Consider the following 21,982-nt stretch of genomic DNA (forward strand, 5'->3'; position numbering starts at 1 on the left):
CACACACACACACACACACACACAAACAGAAAGTAGAAAAGGAAAAGAAAAGAAAAATGGGTACCTAGAAGTGACATGGTACCATAATGAAAACCTAAAACACATGGCACTGACTCTGGGTTCATGTAGTGGAAGGTGACAAGAGACTCGGAGACACAAACTTGGAAGGACAAGTGAGGAGGCACCGTGGGAAGCTGAAAGGGGTAGTCCAGTTATGAGCTTATAGAGTAGACACAGTAAGGCTACTGCTTTCAGTCACTTGGCAGAGAAGGTGCATCTGGACTCAGCAGTCTAGCTAATGAGACTTGAAGAGGCAGCAGAAAGTGCTAAATGGTTTTCCTAGCTGTGTATAACATGCTACAGGACAATGAGTTCAGGAAGAAACTGCCAGTTTCAAGCAGAATACAGAGGAAATAAGAGTTCAGGATGGACTCTGCAGCTGAAGAAGACTCTCTCTCTCTCTCTCTCTCTCTCTCTCTCTCTCTCTATATATATATATATATATATATATATATATATATATATATATATATATATAAATTTTAAAAAGCTAAAAAGGAAGTTCAGAGTTACCAGCAGGGGGGAAAAGTTCCAGGTCAAGGTTAAAATCAAACTCAGGTGAGTCTATACTATTCTTAGAGACCTCAGGGAGAGTTAGGATGAATCTTTGGAGGCCCTCTACTAGCTAGTCATAAGAATGCTGGCTCGGGCTGGTGAGATGGCTCAGCGGTTAAGAGCACCGACTGCTCTTCCAAAGGTCCTGAGTTCAAATCCCAGCAACCACATGGTGGCTCACAACCATCCGTAACAAAATCTGACCCCCTCTTCTGGAGTGTCTGAAGACAGCTACAGTGTACTTACATATAATAAATAAATAAATATTTTTTTAAAAAAAAGTAATACATTAAAAAAAGAAGAAGAAAAAAAAAGAATGCTGTCTCATGGCACTCTCACATTCTCAACTGGACATTTGTGGTATGGCATTTATCTAATAGACGGACTATAATTCAACACATGAGAAGCCCACCAAGTTTTTAGAGTAATATTAGTACAATAATCAGATAGTAAAAGGGGGTGGGATCCAGGCTTCCTACTTTTAACAAGGAACAGATCGAGAAAACTAGCTACACAACTAGCTGGTTTTTTTTCTTTCTTTTTTTATAGTTCATTTAATTTTATTTCACGTGCACTGGTGTGGAGGAGTCAGATCTCTGGAACTGGAGTTACAGACAGTTGTGAGCTGCCATGTGGGTGCTAAGGATTGAGTCCAGGTCCTCTAGAGGAGCAGCCAGTGCTCTTAATCAATAAGTCATCTATCCAGCCCATCATTCATATATATCATCATTCATATATATATATATATATATATATATGAATATCATTCATATATATATGAATATCATTCACATATATATGAATATATATAACCCTTTAATTTATATATATTTATATATATATATATATTCCTTTACCCTTTGTCCTTTCCTTTTGAACAAGAACATTTATTACAGCCATCCTGTCCCATTGTACACCAAATTGAAGAAGGGAAAGGCACAAGAGGAAAAACACCCTCCTCCCTATGCCCCTCATTTGTTCATTAGGATATGGTTTTCTGCAGCCCAGGCTGGCTTTGCACTCACATGCAGCCAAGGCTAAACTGCATTCCTGATTCTCTTGCCTTTTTCTTTGGAATTTCAGATGTGCACCACCATGTTCGGTGAAAACTTGCCTCTTTAATTCAGTCTCCAGATCAAAGGATCCTCATCTATCATCATGTCTGATACAGATGACAAGAACTGGGCTTTGATTGGATTTTAGGGATCTTGGGAGGAGGTGAACAAATTTTGTATGTGGGAAGGTTACACTACTATAACCAGAGGATAGACTAGGTAAAAGTCACTGAACAGGACCATCATTACTTCCTTCTTGTATGTACAAGCCTTTTTTCTTTTCTTTTTCTTTCTTTCTTTCTTTTTTTTTTTTTTTTTTAAGAAATACAAAATTTGTCCATATTTGTGTGATCTCAGAAAAGGTTTATGGCATCCTCGGGGAATACCTGGACAGGAGACCTGAGGGACCTGTACATCCTGTGTCACACAGCTTTCTTCTGCTTCAGTCATTTGATCGATACAGGTCTAGAGCCAAGCATGAAGAGAAAGACACAGCCTCTTGATAGAGGGGGAAAAAAAAACATGGCTTGTGGGCTGGAGAGATGGCTCAGCAGTTAAGAGCACTGACTGCTCTACCAGAGGTCGTGAGATCAATTTCCAGCAACCACATGTTGGCCCACAACCATCTGTAATGTGATCTGATGCCCTCTTCTGGTGTGTCTGAAGAGAGCAACAGTGTACTCACATACATAAAACAAAACTCTATGGTTTTACTTGACGGAAAAAGGAACAAATATTAAGTAGTCCTAACAGTTTGGAAATGAGTATACTTGATTTTTGTAGGGGAGGATGGCTGCTTTAACAGGCCAGTCAACTGGTACATGTGTCCCCAGGAGTTAAAATGGGGTGTTTCTAAACAAGGTGGGAGCTTGCAGACAGAGAAACAGCTTTGCAGAGGAGAGAATTTTGAGCAGAGCTGTGAAAGGAGAAAGGACATTTACTTGCCAGACAGTCAAACCAGGCATACTCGGTGAAGAGAGCCACTCCAACGTGAGTCCTTAAAAATAGCACTGCTGTTCAAGAAGGGCAATGCAGTGGCTGAGTCACAGAGTTGTCTGGACACATCCCTGGGGTCTGAAGGGTCTGAGAACTCTGGCTGCCTGGAGAGGGCCACTCTGGCCACTTTTTGGATAACAAATCTAGTATCAGAGGCCAGTGGGGGAGCTTTGTGTCATCCACTCTCGAAACAGGAAGGCTGTACAGCAAAGACTTACTTCTTACCTGTCCGTCCAAGATACAGAAGGGAAGTTGATGGGCAGAGACTATCAGCAAAGGCCGATGACAAAGTCTGCTGCTTCTCGCCAGTCAGGAGGTCGATAACATACCAAATATCTTGCTTTTTACCTGGAATGTTAGTGGATACACTGTTAACATCCACCGTAAATGGAAATTAATGGCATTGCCAAGGTAGCACTTCTAGCCATTCAAAAGCCTCTGTGCTGGGAGGCAGGCCTGAAATGCCTAGGATGTTGGAGGTGCTTCTATAGTGCTCTGGAAGTGACAAAGTAAATGATAATGTCAATGTAATAACTCCTTGGGCCACTGACTCTTATACTAATTTAATAACCTAAAGCTGACATAAAAAATTTCTCTAAACCTTATAGTATAAAAATGTTCTCTTAACTTTCAAGTTGGATTTTATTGCTTTGAGTAACTATCTTAAATATGAAAAATCTTTCCTGCCCTTCTCCCACAAATGAGGATCTCTATAAATACAAGCACACCTAGGGGCTCACCTCCAGGTACTATGATTCACATTCTTCAACATTCCTACCAACTAGCCCATATGTGAAGCAGCACATAACTATAGCTAGCCAGTACCTGTGACTGGTCAGCAGAGTTGCTGTAACCTGATGCTAATGAGGCTAAAGTTATCTCAACCTTTGTCTCTGGCCAGTACACTATTCCCAGGTTACAGGTTGTGCCACTTGCCTTGATCATCTGATTAAATATGAACAGGCAGACAGAAAAGCCACATAAATACTTTTAGGTGAACATACAGCATATGAGTCTATGGCACAGACACAGGCATCTCGGTTTGAAGGCCAACAGTCACTGTAATGTGTACACTTCTGTTTTTAAGCCACAGCTCTGGTCATTTATGCCTTCCTACTTTAATAGTTATTTCCTACATTCAAAGTCCATGGAAGCAGAATAAAGAGAAGCCAGAGAAGGTCACAAGGCACCAGAATTTGTTAAAGCTATACTTAGCCGTAACAGATGTAACACACCATATTCCACACATGCACAACTTGTTTGTGGATCCTAACTGCTCTCAACAGTAAAGTCTTCATAGGTCTGAAGATAGAGAGTAAATTATATCCAGTGACTATGGCCATAAATACCTTCCATCTATGTGATACACATCTGGTTACTTCAAGGACCATTGCAGTCTGTATAATCTACCTATAGCTCCAATGGATGGATTGAATGTCCATAAATATACTCAGTGAAATGACATGGCACAAAGATGGTGGAAACACAATACCCTCTGAGAACAGGTGGTGAATTGCTGGCAAAAGCTGGAAGACTAGTATGGAACTAGTTAAAAGATAGTCATATGGGCCCAGGGCATGGCCCAGAGGAGGGAAGGCTTGCTGGTCATTTCCTCTAACTCCCTGGGCTGGGAGTTCCTCATTCTGCAAAGCACATGCAAGGAGGAGGAGCCCTGGTGTCCCTACAAACCCTAAAAACCAGCCTGCATCTGAGCCTTGGAAATGTATGAGATCCTGAAGCATGAATAGGCGATACGAACTTTCAGTTCCTCAAAAAGAAAGCTGCTATAGAAACACGGGCTATTATTGCTACTAGAATTTTGAGATAACTACAGTTCTTTGTGCTACAAATGCATTTTCATTGACATTTTGGCAGCTTGTGGTTGATCCTAACGCTGAGGAAAAGCAGGTGAGCTGGTGCTTTGAAAGCTGAGACCTCACAGGTACGAAGGCAGCTTATATACACAAGCTGCTAAGTGTTGCTGCTACCAAATATTCTGATAGCAGGAAATACTAAGAAAGCCCTATAATTAATAGGTAGGGCCTGCTTCCCTTTCTTAGCTCAGACTATTGTATTGTATTTGCTTTAAATTTTATCCATTTGCAGCTAGGTATGTTACAATCATGAAATAACAGCAGTAGGCCAACCCAGTGGCTAAAAGCTTGTTAAATGAGTAACTATATTAATAGTGTCAATTTTTCATTAGAGGGGGAGAGCTCTTTTTTAATTGGCCCGATGATGCTGATATGAACAACCAAAGCACAATTGAGGCAAAGAAGACTTTGTTCAGAAAGATTTTAAAGAGAGTGACAACAGCCTGCTCTCTCAAACAGAACCCTCCCAGAATCCAGGATTCACTTTAAAAAAGAACCAAGTTTTCAGTACTAAAAACAAGAACTCTTACCCATGTAGAGGATTCCATCTGAACTTCGGCATGGGGAGGCCTGAACCAATTCTGGGATGGTAAAGGGAAGTTTCTTTAAAAAAAAAAAAAAGAACAAAAGAAAGAAAGAAAAGAAAAAAGGCAGGAAAAAAAGTTAACTAAGTCTTATGAGATAGATTTTACCAAACACGCTGTTTCTGTTACCCAGGTCCTCTGAAAACAGAGAAGCACGAAGCACGCTGCAGATGGGAGCTTCTAGCTGGAGCCTAAGGAGGAGGTCCTAGGCTTCCACATCGACTTCCAACATCTCTGGGTTCCTCCATCTCTGAACTCTGTACACCAACTCATTTATTTGACACAGGATGTACAGGTTCCTCAGGTCTCCTGTCTAGGTATTCCCTGAGGGTGCCATAAATCTTTTCTGAGATCACACAAATATGGAGTTCTTGGCTTTTTTTTTTTTTTTTTAATTAAGACACAGTTTCTCTGTGTAATAACTCTGACTGTCCTGGAACTCCCTCTGTAAACCAGGCTGACCTCAAACTCACAGAGATCCATCTGCCACGGCCTTTTGAGTGCTGGGATTTAAAGCATGTACCATTATGCCTGGGGCCTGCCTTGGATATTTTAAGGGAGAAAGAAATCCCCTGTCTTTCAAATCTGACCCAAAGACAGCTAGGCTAGGAAGAATGGCAATGCCTTTACCATGTCACTGATGCTGAAAAGAAGCAACTTAGAAGGAAGTTCAAGCATCAAGGGAAGGAGAGGCCATGACGGTTGCATGGGCAAAGCACAAAGGTCTGAATTTCCTTCAGTAAGTAGTTCTCATTGAAATCAGAGCCTTTGGGTTATAAAAAGGAAGTTATAGTAGATACTGGGAAAAGAAACTCTAAGAACCCCCAACGTTTCAACACATTTCATCATAAACCGCTTCTTCTGAGCCCACAGCTGACCTCTGATGCCCTTCTGGCCACTGCTTGTTTTGGTGAACTTTATTTTTGGAATGAGCCCTGAAACTATGCAGATACCCACTGTTAGTTTCTACTACGCTGTAACCTTTTCTCCAAGCAAGAACAGATTTCTTGGTAGTGTTAACAAACAGAACCATAGGTAGTAATTATCTGCATTTTCCCATCATTCCAACATTCAAACTAAACCTTAGAAAAAGGAAAACACCAGCAGAAGGTAGCAATCCCTGGAGCTGGCAGAGATTTCTGGGATCAGAAAGTCCTTGTCAGTCCAGCACTCTCGAGTCCTATGCTCCAAGACAGGCACTACCACAGCTTTGAGAGCATCCTTGGGAAGTCACACCTCCAAACACCAATCCTGGAAGCTTTGGTCTTTGGTACATTCCTTGACTTGTCTTTTCTTTATCCTAAAGTGATCAACACCCATGGACTAACAAGAAGTTCAAATGAGATGACGTATACCAATCACTCCACACTATTTCTAGCAAGCAAAATGTTTAAAACGCAGGTGTGTTTCATGTGATGTGGAGAGAAACCAACACAAAGAAGTGTGAACAGTGAAGTGCATGCAGCTCTACCCCCAGGCTTGCCTTTGTTCAAATCAATCCCAGGTGCTCTAAACCTAATTTTAAAATACCCATTTGGAAGCCCACAATACACTTAAAAGTCTAGACCAAGGGTTTCCATCCTTGGCTGCACCTCAGAACCACATGAAGGCTTTTCAAACTTCTGGGTGAAGCATAACATACAAGCAGAATGGGATTCATAAACATAGCTCAGTAATTTGCAGCACGTAAACATATCTGTCACTAACATCCTTATCAGACAGAGAGAGAACATTTCAAGCTCTTTGGAAAGCCCCTTTGTACCCTTTTGTTGCTATTAACTCTCTGAGGTAACTATCATCTTAATTCTAAAACCAACAGAATCTATTTTTTTCAGGTTCTGAGATTTATAAAGCGAATTCTTGAGTATGTAGCCTCTTCTGTCTGTCATGTTTTGTTTGTGTTTTGAGACAAGGTTTCTCTGTGTAGACCAGGCTGGCCTCAAACTTACAGAGATCTGACTGCCTCTGCTGGGATTAAAGGCGTATGCCACCTGAATGACTCATAGTCAACTGAATGACTATCTCACAATTTATTTCTCCATTCTATTTATTGATATATTTAGTTACATTCTGCATTTTGCATAGAATAAGCAGTATGGGTGAATAAATGTCTGTCCTGGTTTGAGGTTTTTTTTTTTGGTTTTGGTTTTGGTTTGGGGTTTTTTGTTGTTGTTGTTTGTTGTTGTTGTTGTTGTTTGTCAACTTGACATGGGCTGAAGTCATCTTAGAAGGAAACCCCAACTGAGAAAATGTCCCCAACAGATTGGCCTGTAGGCAGACCTATGGGGCATTTTCTTGATTGAAAAGGAAGCTCCCCCTGCCCTGTGGGTGGTCCCATACATTAGTGGGTAGTCCTAGAGCAGATAGGAAAGCAAACTCAGCAAGCTAGGAGGCGCAAACCAGTAAGCTGTATCCCTGCATGGTTTCTGCTTCAGTTCCTACCCATGGAGCTCCTACCTGGCCTCCCTTCAGTTTCAGAGTGGGAACTGAGAGCTGTGGAAATTAAATAAACCCTGTCCTCCCCAAGTTGTTTTTGGTGCTGGTCTTCACGCAGCACTAGAGACCTGCTAAGACAGTGTCTTTGGGGAGAACATATCCAAGTATTTCTCTTGGGCCCATGCCAGGGACAGTGGTTTTAGGTTCAAGTGAGAACGTCTAGTTTCTTTGGAAAGTCAGTTATGTCAAGTGATGGTTTGCTGGGGCACACAGGTGAAAGGATGTTTTAATATAGCAAATACATAAAAGGTCCCATGATGAAGGAGTATAACTATGACCCCATAGACAGTGGGGGATGACCACTGAGCATTGGTTTGGTTTGCTCCACCTCACTACTCTTCGATAATGACACGCATGTATTGGTTTGCCTTACATAGAATTGTTGAGCTCCATTTGTGATAAAACCACCATTAGGAAACTTGCCAAAGAACTTCTTGTGAGATACGCCTCAGGCCTGTTGGGGAGCCTTGAGGTTTCTTCAGGATTGAACTATAGGGGCTGGTTCATGTGTGGTGTCTGCCTGCCTAGAGGACTGGTCTGCAGCTGCTGAGTTGTAATTGGCATTTGCTAAGGGACTGAATTGCTGCCAAAGAAGATTGAGCTCACCCTCAAAGAACAATTGCTGAACAGGTTCACTTCCCCCATATCCTAAAAACTTTTCTCCTCTACTACCTCTGCTGGGAGGTTGAACAATTATTAAAAGTAGGCTTTAAAAACTTTATGCCTACAGTAGGCTCTGTTACATATGCTGCTGAGTCAGTTATACCTCCTGCAGCTCCCAGTGGACAGAGTTCTAGTTATTGGCACCTCTGCTGGCCTTATGACTTCAATTTCCTTAATGACACCTCTTCATGCATTTGTTCAATATTAGAATACACTCTTCTACCTTTCTATTGGCTCATCTGTCTTTGTTGTTGTTGTTGTTGTTGTTGTTTTGAGATAGGATCTTACTCTGTAGCCCTGGCTAATCTTCAACCCCACTATATAGACCCACCAGGTTGGTCTCAAACTCACAGAAATCTGCCTGTTCCTGCCTCTACTTGGGATGAAAGGTGTGCATCACCATACCCAACCATCTGACTTTTCCTAATGATACACGGGAGTTCTTTTGGTTGGTTAGCTGGGACAAAGTCTCACGTAACGCAGTTTGTTCTCAAACTTCTATGTAGCTGAGGATGACCTTCCAATTTCCGATCCTCGGGTCTCCACCTCTTGGGTGCTGGGATTAGAGACATGAGTCTCCACACTGAGTTTCTGTATTTGTTGGGGATTGGACTCAACCCCCATAGGACTTGTTTTTGTTTCTTAAATGTAGATGTTTGGATTTTGTTTCTGTTTTCCAAATGTTGGATGTGTGGACTACAAATACTTTGTGGCTTCTTCTCTTCAGGAAGAAAAGCTCTTAATCCTTTACTTAAATTTATGGTTGGGGTATTTAAAAATATCCTATTTAAGAAATCATTATGGGTTGGTGAAATGGCACATCTCCTCTGATCTTTACATATTCACTGTGGCATGAATGTGTGGATATATATACAAATAAATAAATGCAATAAAAGTGTAAAAAAATTTAAATGATGACATATTCTAAGACCATGAAGCTGTTCTATTACTTACCCCTAAAGTTTTATTATCTTACATCTCACGTTTATTAACAGTTCCATGGTTTGTCTGAAATTGGTTTTTACTCAGATGGATGTACACGCAAGATACCTTATTTCTACACGGATACCCCACCGATCTCTTTGTTATCTTCACCTCCTTGTGCTGGGGAGGAATCCCAGAGCTCTGTACACACACAAGTGTTTTCCTGTTGAGCCTTATCCCCATTCCAAGATGTACACTATTTATTAAAAAGGTACCCCCTGCCAAAGTGTGTCATCTTTGTCACAAGTCAGTTGGCCATCTATTTGGGTTAATTTAGAAATGTTCTTTTCTGGAGAACTTAAAAGAAAAAGGCTGATAACTTAGATCAACAGTGGGGTTGAGACCTAGGTTCAGTTGTCTTGTTGTAGGTGTGGACAGGGTTTCACTCTATAGCTCTAGTCTTACTATGTGGTCTGAGCTGACCTGGAACTTTCCAGGCTGACCTCAAACCCAGAGCCCTGCCTTTGCCTCCTAAGTGCTGGGATTAAAGACATGAACCACCAAATCTGGCTAGGCTCAACATGTCTTTTAAAACTTTTTTAAAAATATTTTATTTATTTTTATATGTACAAGTATTTGCCAAATTATGTTTGCATATCATATGCATGCAGAGTCTGGGGTAGGCAGAAGGTAGCATTAGATGCCCTAGATCTGGAGTTAAAAATTGTTGAGCTGTTGTTTTGATGCTGGGAATTGAATGTAGGTCCCCTGAAAGAGCAAGAGCAAGCAGTGCTCTGAGCCATCTCTTGAGCCTGAGAGGCTTGCTAATTTTTTTTTTTTTTAAGCATACCTCAGGTTATTATAATGTGTAGCAAAAATTGGCAATTACTGGCCTAGAATCCCAAGTGGAGATGGTGGTAGAGTGACACATGCTTTCCCTAAAAAAGAAGCACATTTTTCAGATATGAGAGGGGTGGAGACATTATTTTTTTAAGCTTTTTGATGACATTTATTCATCTGTGTGTGTTGTGAGGAGGACTGAATGCATGCCACAGCACATGTGTGGAGGCCAGAGAACAACTCAGAGGAATCAGTTCTCTCCTTCAGCCACTTGGATTAGCAGGAAGTGTCTTTAACTAGAGTCAGTAAACAGCTAAGCCAGTAAACAGCATTTCTTGCTCTCAAGTTGAAGGTCTCTAGTTAGTTAACATGTCACCACCGTGGTGAGCCCTCTGTACTGCCAGGGTATGTCTGGACAGCAGCATCTGCTGGTATGGGTCTGGGATTCTGAACTAGGGCTAGACAATCAAAAGCTCATCTGGGAGCTGGAGAGATGGCTCCTCAACAGGTGAAAGTGCCTGTCATGCAGGCATGAGGTCCCGAGTTCAAACAACCAAAGTGCACCTAATGCCAGACACAGAGGTGAGTGTCTATAATCCCAACAGTCCCACAGAGAGCCAGGAGGCAGAGGGAGGAGAATCACTGCAAGTCTGTGATCAGCTATCCTGGCATACAGAGTGGAAAAACAACAAGCACCTGTCTCAATTAAGGTAGAAGACAAGAGCTAACACCTACGGCTATCTTCTGACTCTGTATGTATACTGTGACATAAACACATGCATTCACAAACATGAATTTAGTGATGCTAACCAGTTTATCTGAATCAGAATCCCTGCAGTTTGTTTAAAGCTCCTAGGTGGTCTCACATAGAAAAGCAGGTAAGACCTGGTTAAGAACCTCAGAGCATACCAAGAAGCTAAATATTCTCACCGTCAGGCCTTCGTTGTTCTTGCCTCCAAGTGTGTACAGACTGCCATCATTGGGATCTGGGAGGAAAGCAGGCCTAGAAATTAAATTTAAAATGTCAATGATAAACTATAGCCCAGGACACAGAACAAAAGACCAAAATGATCAAAATCATGCAGAGCCATGGCATGGGGGGGGTGAACGAGTGATGTGTGGAAGACAATATTACCAACTGCTTTTTTCACATCAGCCACATAAAAACAAAATACCCCATGGAGGTACATATTCTACTTAAGCAGAGAAAAATAACCTGAGAAAGAAAAGTCATACACTGTGAATGATGATGAAATAAATGAAAAGTGCTTAGCAAATCTATTTTCAACTTCCATGTCCACTGTGCCTGGACATTGATAATATTTTACAGCAACAGTAGCATGCATCTCAGACCAAATCCAAAGTTTTATTTATTCTTAGAGAATTTCATACATGTACATATGATATTTTTGATCATATTCACTTGCCACAACTTCCAACTACTTCTACACCTCGCCTGCCATGTATATGCACCCCACTTATGGCTGCTAGATCTCCTGGGACTGGGGATACAGAGGTGCCTGCTGAACCCAAGTCCTCTGCAGGGGCAAGCAGTAAGTGCTCTCCTTAGCTGCTGAGTATCTCAGCTCCCCCCCCTTTTTAATTTTTAAAAAACAATCAACCCACTGAGTCTAATTAGTGTTGCCAGTATCTACTTGTCATTTTCAAACATTTATTTCTGAAGTGACAGCAATAAAAGCAGACTCTTGAAGCCTGACATCAGAGAATATGTTAGGGATACAGATCAAGGTCACTGTCTGTAGGATCTCACAAGAGGCTGATCTTGTGCCTGGTGCTAAAGATGGAACTCTAATTAGTACCAATGAGGAATCCTTTTTCTAATCTCTTCTCAACTTGGGTTGTTCCATCATTTCAGGCTTTTGTTTTGTTTTGTTTTTCGAGACAAGGTTTCTCTGTGTAGCCCTGGCTGTCCTAGAACTCACTCTGTAGATCAGGCTGGCCTCGAACTCAGAATTCCACCTGCCTCTGCCTCCCAAGTGCTGGGATTAAAGGCGTGCGCCACTACGCCTGGCTCACTTCAGGCTCTTACAGGTGACAACACTCCCTTGAATATGCACACACCCTAAGAACAGGTTACCTTCACCTTTCCTCTCTGCAATGTGAGACAATGAACAAAAAGATCCAGAGGATGGAGAGATGGGTTCTGAAGTTAGGCGCTGTCTACTCTTCTAGAAGATCTGTATCAGATTCCCAGAACCCACATGGTTGACTCACAACTGTCTGTTAACTCCAATCCCAGCAGATCTGATGCCCTCTCTGGCCTCCATGGGCACCAAGTAACACATGTGATACATAAATATGCACTGAGGGCTGGTGAGATGGCTCAGTGGGTAAGAGCACCCGACTGCTCTTCCAAAGGTCCGGAGTTCAAATCCCAGCAACCACATGGTGGCTCATAGCCATCCATAACAAGATCTGACACCCTCTTCTGGAGTGTCTGAAGATAGCTACAGTGTACTTACATATAATAAATAAATAAATCTTTAAAAATAAATAAATAAATAAATATGCACTGAGGTAAAACAACCATACACATAAAACAAGCAAACAAACAAACAAATAAATTTATTTTTTAAAAAAATGAATACATAAATAAGTTTTAAAAAGAGAACTGGACTTTAGAAGTTCAGTTCAAAACTCAATTTAAGTTCTATCTCAAGTCACTGGGCATAGTGGCACATAACTTTGATCTCTGTACTAGGAAAGCAGAGGCAGGCAGATCTCTGTGAGTTTGAGGCCAGTCTGGTCTACATAGTGAGCTCCAGGACAGCCAGGGCTGTATAGTGAGACCTTGTCTCAAGAAAACAAAAAACCCCCAAAACAACAATAAGTCCCATTTCAATCAATCCTTCTTAATATGACTGTCCTCTTCCTTACCCAAGGAACAGAGTACTACATGGAAATTTTTTATGTGTCAAAAATTCTTGTTACAGTTTAAACTTGTGCATATATTTGTACCCAGCAACTAAATAAGACAGTAAGTCAGAAGGCAATACTGAGGAGAAAAGGAAACTTACTCTTCCACGTGTGTTGGGACCTGCAGGACTGGATCTGTGCAAAAGAACAAGAAGCATCATCAGAAGGGCTCTGAGATGTCAGGGCCCTGGAGGTTTTCCAGGACCAACTTACAAGATGTACCAACAACTAAGGCTGACCTGCACTGCATAAGTCATGTGAGGGCATTTCAGGAAACACACAGAGGCACAAAGGTACGTGCTTACAATTCTTACTAAGTGTACATAGTACAGTCTAAGGTACATAGTGGGCTGGAGAGATGGTTGGGTGGTTCTAAGCATTTGTTGCTACTGCAGAAGACCCAGGTTAGATTCCCAGTACCTACATAGCACCTCACAGCCATCCATAACTCCAACTCAAGGTGACCTGATGCTCTCTTCTAACTTCTGAGGGCACCAAGCATACATGGTGCATACACACACACACACACACACACACACACACACACACACGTAAAACATTCATACACAAAATAAATCTAATAAAAAATTTTAAATATTTACTTTTATACATGAATGTTTTGCCCACATGTATGTCTGTGCCATGTGCATAAAAAGTGTCTGCAGAGACCAGAAGAGGGCATTGGAAGCCTGGCAGTGGATGGTTGTGAATCGCCATATGCATGTTGGGTATTAAAGCCAGGTCCTCTACAAGAGCAGCTAGTGTTCTTAATCCATCTGGAGCCATCTCTCCAGTCCCCACCACAGGAATTTCTAAACTCTGAATCATTAGTTTTTTGTTGGGATACCTAGAGTAAGAGTAGATATTCCCATCAGGAAATGCCACATTTCATAACTGATGCTAAACTTGATAATAAAAGCTCTTGTGGCAGCTTTTGGCAATCCTGCTGGCTTCAAGTATTGATTTTCTTTGATCCACTAATTGTATTTCTACAAAATCTAGCTTAAAATAGTATAAAATACAAGAAAAGTATATTTGTACAAAGATGTTCACAATAGCATTATAAATTCTTTGATATGGTTAAATTATCTGTTTGGTAGAAAATTAAGGCCTCCTAAGAAGTCTAATAAAATGTTTCTTTTTGTTGGTTTTTTTGTTTTGAGACAAGGTCTGACTAGCTCTGGCTGGCCTTGAACTCACAGAAATGGCTGCCTCTGCCTCCTGAGTGCTGGGATTCAAGTTCTACACCACTAGGCACAGTGCTAATAAGCTTAAGTTTTAAGCATATACAAGTTTTTCTGCTTCTGCAGTCATGTAGTCAGGTAAAAGGCACATTTACATAGGTTATAATGTGACAATACTGAAAACCTTCAGCACAACAGAAAAACATGAGATGGAAAGATCAAAAGGCTAATGATCTTTTTAAAAGTTTGACCAAATTTCATTTTTTCTATTTTTCTCAAATTTTCTACAAGATTGGATTGTACTTTTTCAATTAGAAAGAAATGTTTTGTTTTTTTTTCCTTCTCTGTTTACAGCAGTAATTCCATGTTTACAGCAGTAAAATCTGGCCAAATTCCTCTCCTGGGCATAACTGAAGACCAGGCTGCTGATTGGCTGGGATGGACAGTGTGGTGAGAGGACCTGAGCAGCTGTTAGCAGGCTGCCACATCTGAAGACCTCGGGGAAGAGAGTGCATAGTGAGGCAGCACTGCCAACAAATGCCCACAGCTATAACCCAGCCATGCATCCCGAGCAGAAGAGAGGAAAACGTTTTAACAAGATTTTGTATGCAGAGTTCTAGACTCAGGAGGCTCATGGTGACAGACTGCTGTCTGATCTCCTTGTCACTCGGGACTCTGCTGTGAAGTAGTCTTTCAAGCCTTATCATATACTGACTGTGCTTACCACAGGGACACACACCAGATGTGCTGTGCAGGTAGCAAGCAAATTCTCTAAACCAAAGGACTCGCAGGAAACGGGTGAACTTTCAGTCAGTGAGCACATGTTTATCTTTCCCATTAATCACCTCTCAGTACACTCTCACAAACAGACTGATGCAAGAGACAGGAAATAAAGGCATACGACACTCACTCAACTGAAATAAAGCAGGCAAGGTGCAATTAGGGCCCAGAATCTCCAACTCAGCCTCAAAGCCAGGCAAGCCACACAAGCCAGCAAAAGCAAGAAAGTGCAGCACTGTAAAAAGCCATCTTTTCTACTCACTTCAGCCACTTAATGGTGCCACAGGTAAAACAGAGGGTGGAGGTACTGCTAAAATCTAGCAATTAGAAAAATAAGACATGGATGTTAAAGTGTTTGAGTTCCTGCTCATAATCTGATCTTTGCTGTACCATGTCTGCTCAGTCTCATGGACTTCAGAGGCAGATTTTCCTAGCATTTTATGGCTTATCTCTTTGATTTTTTTTTTTTTTTTTTTTTTGAGGCCTGCACCATAAGACACAGAATATCAGTGGAAAACAGAAGGTTCCCTCTGCCAACAACATCAGTGGTGAAGGAAAGTTCTTGCTTTCTAAGATAAACTTTAGGGGTGTGGCCATGAGGTTTCCCTTACACTTGCTATATACTCTGTATAACAGGGTACCTGGACACGTTTCTGCTAAGGTATAGACCAGATCAAAAACTCATTTATTAAGACACTTCTGACAGAGGCAGCCAATATGCTACTCAGCTTCTGAGGGGTAACAGCAGCCTGTTCTACAGACACTTTTCTTCTTAGAGAATAATTGGTAGCCAGGCATGGTGATACATGCATGTTAATTCTAGCACTTGGAAACATGAGCAGATTTCAAAGGTCAAGGCCAGCCTGGGCTAGTGAGACCTTGTCTGGTGCAAGAAGAATCCAAGATTTGCTCAAAATAATACAGAAACGACTTGTGTATGGGGTAGATTAGCACAAAGTGGCAGAGTGCTGGTAAATTGTTAGAAACAGAATCAGGGACACACAGTCTTTTCACTATTTTTGTATATATGCTTGTAATTTTCTATATTAATAAAGGTTAAAATGAGCATTTTTGTGACCTTCAACAAAAACAAAAATAAACATGACTTGAAACCATGATGTGATGAAAGATCAACAGGGAAAGTGGTTTTTGATTTACTAATGAGAACTATATATCAGACAAGATTATTGCTTACAAGTTTCAGCTGGTGAAAAGAAACCCTGGACAGCTACAGAGCTGTAAGCAAATACTCCTGCAAAACAGGCCAGTAAAGGTAAATACCAACCTCACTGAGCTGTTTTACTTACAGAAATAATAATAATAATTTTTTTAAAAGAGGGTTAAACGGGTATAACTCAAGGAAAAGATGAGGTAACGCTTTGGGAAAATAGCACTGAAAACAATGCTAAGTCTCTCCCAAGGTTACCCTGGGAAGAAACCAACCTGCTCAGTGTTGCCCTGGAAGGATCAAACGCCATCCTGGGCCAGGGCACTGCTACCATACTGTACTAATCCTTGTTAACCAGAGACAGACCTGGGAAAGCAGAAGCCCATACTTTCTCATCTGAGTGCATCAGGGCACAAGTGTAAAAATGTCCCCGTCTCCAACAGACACGAGTACAGGAGGGGCATCTATAACCAGCCCTAACTACAAGGTGGGGGACGGCCTAGGCCCTTACTTGGAGCTATTTTCTCAGAATCAACTGGACATTTGCACTAGGCACTACCAGCACCTCAGCCTCCACCCTACAAATTACTCCCTCCATCTTTCACCCGAGACTGGCTTCTTGAGTACACTAGATTTGTTTTTTGTTTATTTTGAAAATAGGTTTTTTCATATAATATATTCTTATCATGGTTTTCTCCTCCCTCATCTCCTCCCAGGCCCTCCCCCACTTTCCCACCCCTCCAACTCCATCCTCAACCCCCTTTTTAGAAAACAAATTGGGGAGGAAGTATTATAGGAGCCAGAGGGGTAAAGAACACCACAAGAAACCCCACAGAATCAACTAAGCTGTGCTCATAGGAGCTCACAGGGACTGACCTAGGACCTCGGCACATATGTTACAGTTATACAGCTTGGTCTTCTTGAGGGACTTGGAACAGGGGAGCAGGGGCGGGCTGTCTGTGACTCTGTGGCTCACTTTGGGGATCCTTTCCTCCTACTAGGTTGCCTAGCCTTAATAGGAGAAGAGGTGCCTCGTTTTATTACAACTTGATGTGCCATGGTAGGCCTACCCTTTCCTGAAGAGAAAACAAGGAGGAGTAAATGTTGGGAGAAGGCTGGGACTGGGAGGAGAGGGGGGAGGGGAAACTGTGGTAGGAATGTAAAAGAGAGGTAGGAAGGAAGGAAAAAAGAACAGAATAGAACAAAGCAAGCAAACAAACAAACAAAGCCCAAGAAACACAGACAGACAGACAGACAGATGACATCTCCAATGCCAGGACTGAGTACGCTGCAGTATTAACAAAACCCAACTTCTTAAACCCACAGGGGGCTGCGTGATTGAATGTGAGGATCAGGAAGAATTTGACAACAGTGAAAGTTTTCTGAACACCAAGGTGTCCTTGGCAGCCTTCACCCACACTATAGCACACAGCCTCACTGCAGCTAGGTCCTGAATGCACACATATACTTTGCACCTTGAATGCCATCATGCCACACAGCATCAGTTAATACTTCCTGAAACAGGGAGGCTCCAATCAGAGCCTGTATGTTATGAACATTATTTCCACTGTACATTCAAAGTTTTCTGCTCTCATAGAAAAACAATGGTTTAAAGTCAATTATGGTAGAGCACACCTACAATACCCAAATTTGGGAGGTGGTACAGTGGAGAAATCAGAAATTCAAAGGTCATCCCCAGCTGCACAGAAGTAAATTTTAAGGTAGCCTGGGTTGAGAGTACAAACAAACAAATTAACAACAACAAAGCCCACTACCAATAACAAAAAAAAAAAACATGCTTTAATTAAATATTATATAATTTAATTACAGAAACAAAAGCCATTAATATTTTCCTAATTTCTTTACACAATGAAAATTTATAGAATGTATAGAATTATTGTTTGACTTAAAAATTGATGTTTGGAGCCGGGCGTGGTGGCGCACGCCTTTAATCCCAGCACTCGGGAGGCAGAGGCAGGCGGATTTCTGAGTTCGAGGCCAGCCTGGTCTACAAAGTGAGTTCCAGGACAGCCAGGGCTAAACAGAGAAACCCTGTCTCGAAAAACCAAAAAAAAAAAATTGATGTTTGAGGGGCTGGTGAGATGGCTCAGTGGGTAAGAGCACCCGACTGCTCTTCCGAAGGTCCAGAGTTCAAATCCCAGCAACCACATGGTGGCTCACAACCATCCGTAACAAGATCTGACTCCCTCTTCTGTGTGTCTGTGTCTGAAGACAGCTACAGTGTACTTACATATAGTAAATAAATAAATCTTAAAAAAAAAAAAAAGAAATCTACAGTATTAAAAAAAATCTACAGTATTAAAAAAAAAAAGAAATCTACAGTATTAAAAAAAAAAAATGATGTTTGAGTCAGGTTTGGTGGTCCACGCCTTTAACCCCAGAACTCAGGCAACAGAAACAGGCATGAATCCCTTGACTTCGAGGCCAACAATGTCTAAAAAGCAAGTTACAGGTGAGCCATGGCTCAAAGTGGAAACTTATCTCAAAGTAAATAAACAAATATTAAAAACTGATGTTTGAGTCACTGACATTAGTTTCATAAAAAAGAAATCAGTAATTTAACTTTGCCCTGTAATTAGGAGATTTCCAACCATTTCTGAAATGACATGAAATATACTTCTGTAATTCTGTACTACAGATTTATATGAAGTGGGTTCTCAACAATGACAGTTAGAAAATCAAAATAGTGATCAACTGAAAACTGTTGAAGATGCCCCATGTCCTACAGTGTCAAATGTTCAGCCAAGATTTTTCTCCTTCTCTAGAAAGATAACTTTACTTTTCACTTTTTTGTATTGTACACATACATATACATCAACATATACCACACTCATACACATACAGGACTTAATTCTTTTATGTAAAAAAAACAAAATTTGCCCTCTCATTGGTATGCAAATTTGCTTATGCTTTAAACAAATGGAAAAATTATATCTATATCAAATAATTGACTTAAAAATAAATTTTATTACTATTTATTTATCAATGTACATCAATTTCATAGAGCACCTTTTTAAAATTTATTTTTATTTTATGTTCATTAGTATTTTGCCTATATGTATATATGTGTGAGGGTGTCAGAAGCCCTGGAACTGGAGTTCCATGCCATGCCATGCCTGCCATGTGGGTGCTGAGTATTGAACACGATCCTCTAGAAGAACTCTTAACCAGTGCTCTTAACCGCTAAGCCTCACAGAGCATCTTTATATGGATTAAGTACAGATTAAATAATTGTAAGACTTTGTTTTTGTTTTCTGGAGACAGGGTTTCTCTGTGTAGCCCTGGCTGTCCTGGAACTCCCTCTGTAGACTAGGCTGACCTCTGACTCAGAGATCTGCCTACCTCTCTCTGCTTCTTGAGTGCCCACTGCCTGGCAAGACTTTACTTCAATGCTGTCAAACAGAGAAGAATGTTCCTCACAAAGACATACTCAGATCACAGGTCTAGGCCTTGAAACCATTTGGTGGTTCCCCAGCTCCTTCCGGCCACTGCCCACACATCCTCCCTCCCTGTCCCTGCCCACTAGCTCCTCCTCTTCTCTAGCCCAGCGTGCTGCTTCCTAGTACTCCTCCCACCCTGCCAGGCCTACCTCTGCCCCAGAGCCCCATGCACTTCTCTTCCCTCTGCCTAGGTCTTGACCAGATGTCATACCTCAAAGGTCTTCCATGACTATCTCTATCTCTCAGGATTCCCTATATCCTCTGCTGAAATCTTCCCTGTGGCACTTGTCTCATCTTTTTTTTTTTTTTTTTTTTGGAGACAGGGTTTCTCTGTGTAGCCCTGGCTGTCCTGGAACTCACTTTGTAGACCAGGCTGGCCTCGAACTCAGAAATCTGCCTGCCTCTGCCTCACAAGTGCTGGGATCAAAGGTGTGCGCCACCACCGCCCAGCCACACTTGTTCCATCTTAAATTCTGGGCATTTTGTTATCGGTTTGTTTAGTGTCTGATTCTAGATACTATCTTCTGTTGTCTGCCACATTCTCTCTACCTAAAGTAACCTCTGACACATAACAGATGTTCAGTGCATTTGTTGAAGTAATTAAAAGGCATTAATTTACTTCCTACTTCCTATTCAGTCCACATATCCATCAATGATCACTTCTAATTACTCAACATATCTGCTCCAACTGTGAACCCTGGATCTATCTAGTGATCCCCCTTCCTCAAAGCAGGTCTCTGAACACTGTTAAAAACACTGCCACAGCTGGGCTGCTGTGGTGCACCCAGCCTTCATGGGTAGAAGTAAGCAGTTCTCTGTGAGTTCGAGGATAGTCTGGTCTACAGTGTGAGTTCTAGAACAGCCAGGGCTACACAGAGAAACCCTGTCTCAAAAATCCAAAAAGAAAAAAGAAAACACTATAATCATTTGGAGTAATATTATGTACATATATTACCACATACATTCTGCATATGATCTCCTTTCTTTCTTAAATGCATCAAATTTAAGTACATAGTTTAAATTATCTTGGAATAACGTCACGTCACTACCTTCACAGTCATAGAGCATCTCCATTACCCCAAACACTTTTTTACACTCCTCTGGAATCAATATTCCCAAATCTTCCCTACCCCCAAACACCACTGATAAGATTCCTTCGTTTGTGTGGAGATTCTTTCTCATTGTACAATATCTTTGAAATTCATTGCTGTGGTATTACTAAGATTAGAGTAGCATTCTGCCTTAAGTCACTATTTGCTTACCTGTTAATTTGTTGAAGGACATTGGATTATTGTAAAATAAAACTACTAGCTGGGCAGTGGGGGTGCACCCCTTTAATCCCAGCACTTGGGAGGCAGAGGCAGGGGGATTTCTGAGTTCAAGGCCAGACTGGTCTACAGAGTGAGTTCCAGGACAGCAGGGGCTACACAGAGAAACCCTGTCTCGAAAAAACAAAACAAAACAAAAAAACCCAACAAACAAATACAAAGTACTAACATTTGAGTATCGGTCTCTATTGAACTATTTTTTTCTTTCCCCTGGGAAACAACTTAGGAGTGGATTGGCTGATCTATTATCTACATTTGACAAGAAATTGCCAAACAGCTCTCCAAAGTACTGCACAGCTACCTACAGCATCCAACAGTAACCCATAGGATTTTTGAAATGCTGATTTCTAGGCTCATCCCCTAGAAAATTACTGTCTTGAGAGGCATCAATTCTCTAGCTACATATGCAATGTGCTGACCCTACAGGAAAGAACGGTTCCAAGTTCCCTGACTGCCTTCTCATCTATGCTTTCTCAGTCCTTTCTCCTCTGTCAAAATCACACTGTCACAGTAACCTTTCCTGGGCAAGCCTCAGAGATACTCTGAAATCCTTCCCACCTCGCTCTGACAATGTTTCCATTTGCAGCTGCTCAGGCTCTAGCACCTGCTCCTCACCCTAACCCACAGGGACTGCTGTTTCAGTACTACCCAGGCACAGGGACTGGTGTCTCAGACTACCCAGTCACATAACCTGAAACATTCCTGTCCTCAGTATTACTTTCTCTTACTATTCCCATTCAATTAGATCCCATGTTTTATAAATTTTGATTTACTAAATATTTTTTTGAATGTACCTCTTCCTTTTCAAATTATCACTTTAAAAATGAGAAAGCTGCCAGGCAGTGGTGGTGCACACATTTAATCCTAGCACTCAGGAAACAGAAGCAGGCTGGTTTCTGAATTTGAGGACAGCCAGGTCTATAAAGTGAGTTCCAGGACAATCAGGGCTACATGGAGAAACCCTGTCTCAAAAAAAGAGAATAGCCGGGCGTGGTGGCGCATGCCTTTAATCCCAGCACTTGGGAGGCAGAGGCAGGCAGATTTCTGAGTTCGAGGCCAGCCTGGTCTACAGGGGAC

At 41.5% G+C, this 21,982-nt stretch overlaps 1 protein-coding gene across 1 annotated transcript in view; it reads right to left on the bottom strand.

Moving 5' to 3' along the window:
* The window catches only part of Ern1 (endoplasmic reticulum to nucleus signaling 1), a 95,494-nt gene that overhangs the window by 30,187 nt on the left and 43,325 nt on the right, over nucleotides 1-21,982 (bottom strand). Inside the window, exons 3-6 of the mRNA XM_021211839.2 lie at nucleotides 13,086-13,119; nucleotides 10,978-11,050; nucleotides 5,071-5,143; nucleotides 2,892-3,014 (exon numbers count right to left, since the gene is read on the bottom strand). Of these exons, the coding sequence (XP_021067498.1) occupies nucleotides 2,892-3,014; nucleotides 5,071-5,143; nucleotides 10,978-11,050; nucleotides 13,086-13,119 (303 nt within the window). The remainder of the gene's footprint in view (nucleotides 1-2,891; nucleotides 3,015-5,070; nucleotides 5,144-10,977; nucleotides 11,051-13,085; nucleotides 13,120-21,982) is intronic.

This window comes from Mus pahari, chromosome 14 (assembly GCF_900095145.1).
Source record: "Mus pahari chromosome 14, PAHARI_EIJ_v1.1, whole genome shotgun sequence".
Taxonomy (NCBI): domain Eukaryota; kingdom Metazoa; phylum Chordata; class Mammalia; order Rodentia; family Muridae; genus Mus; species Mus pahari.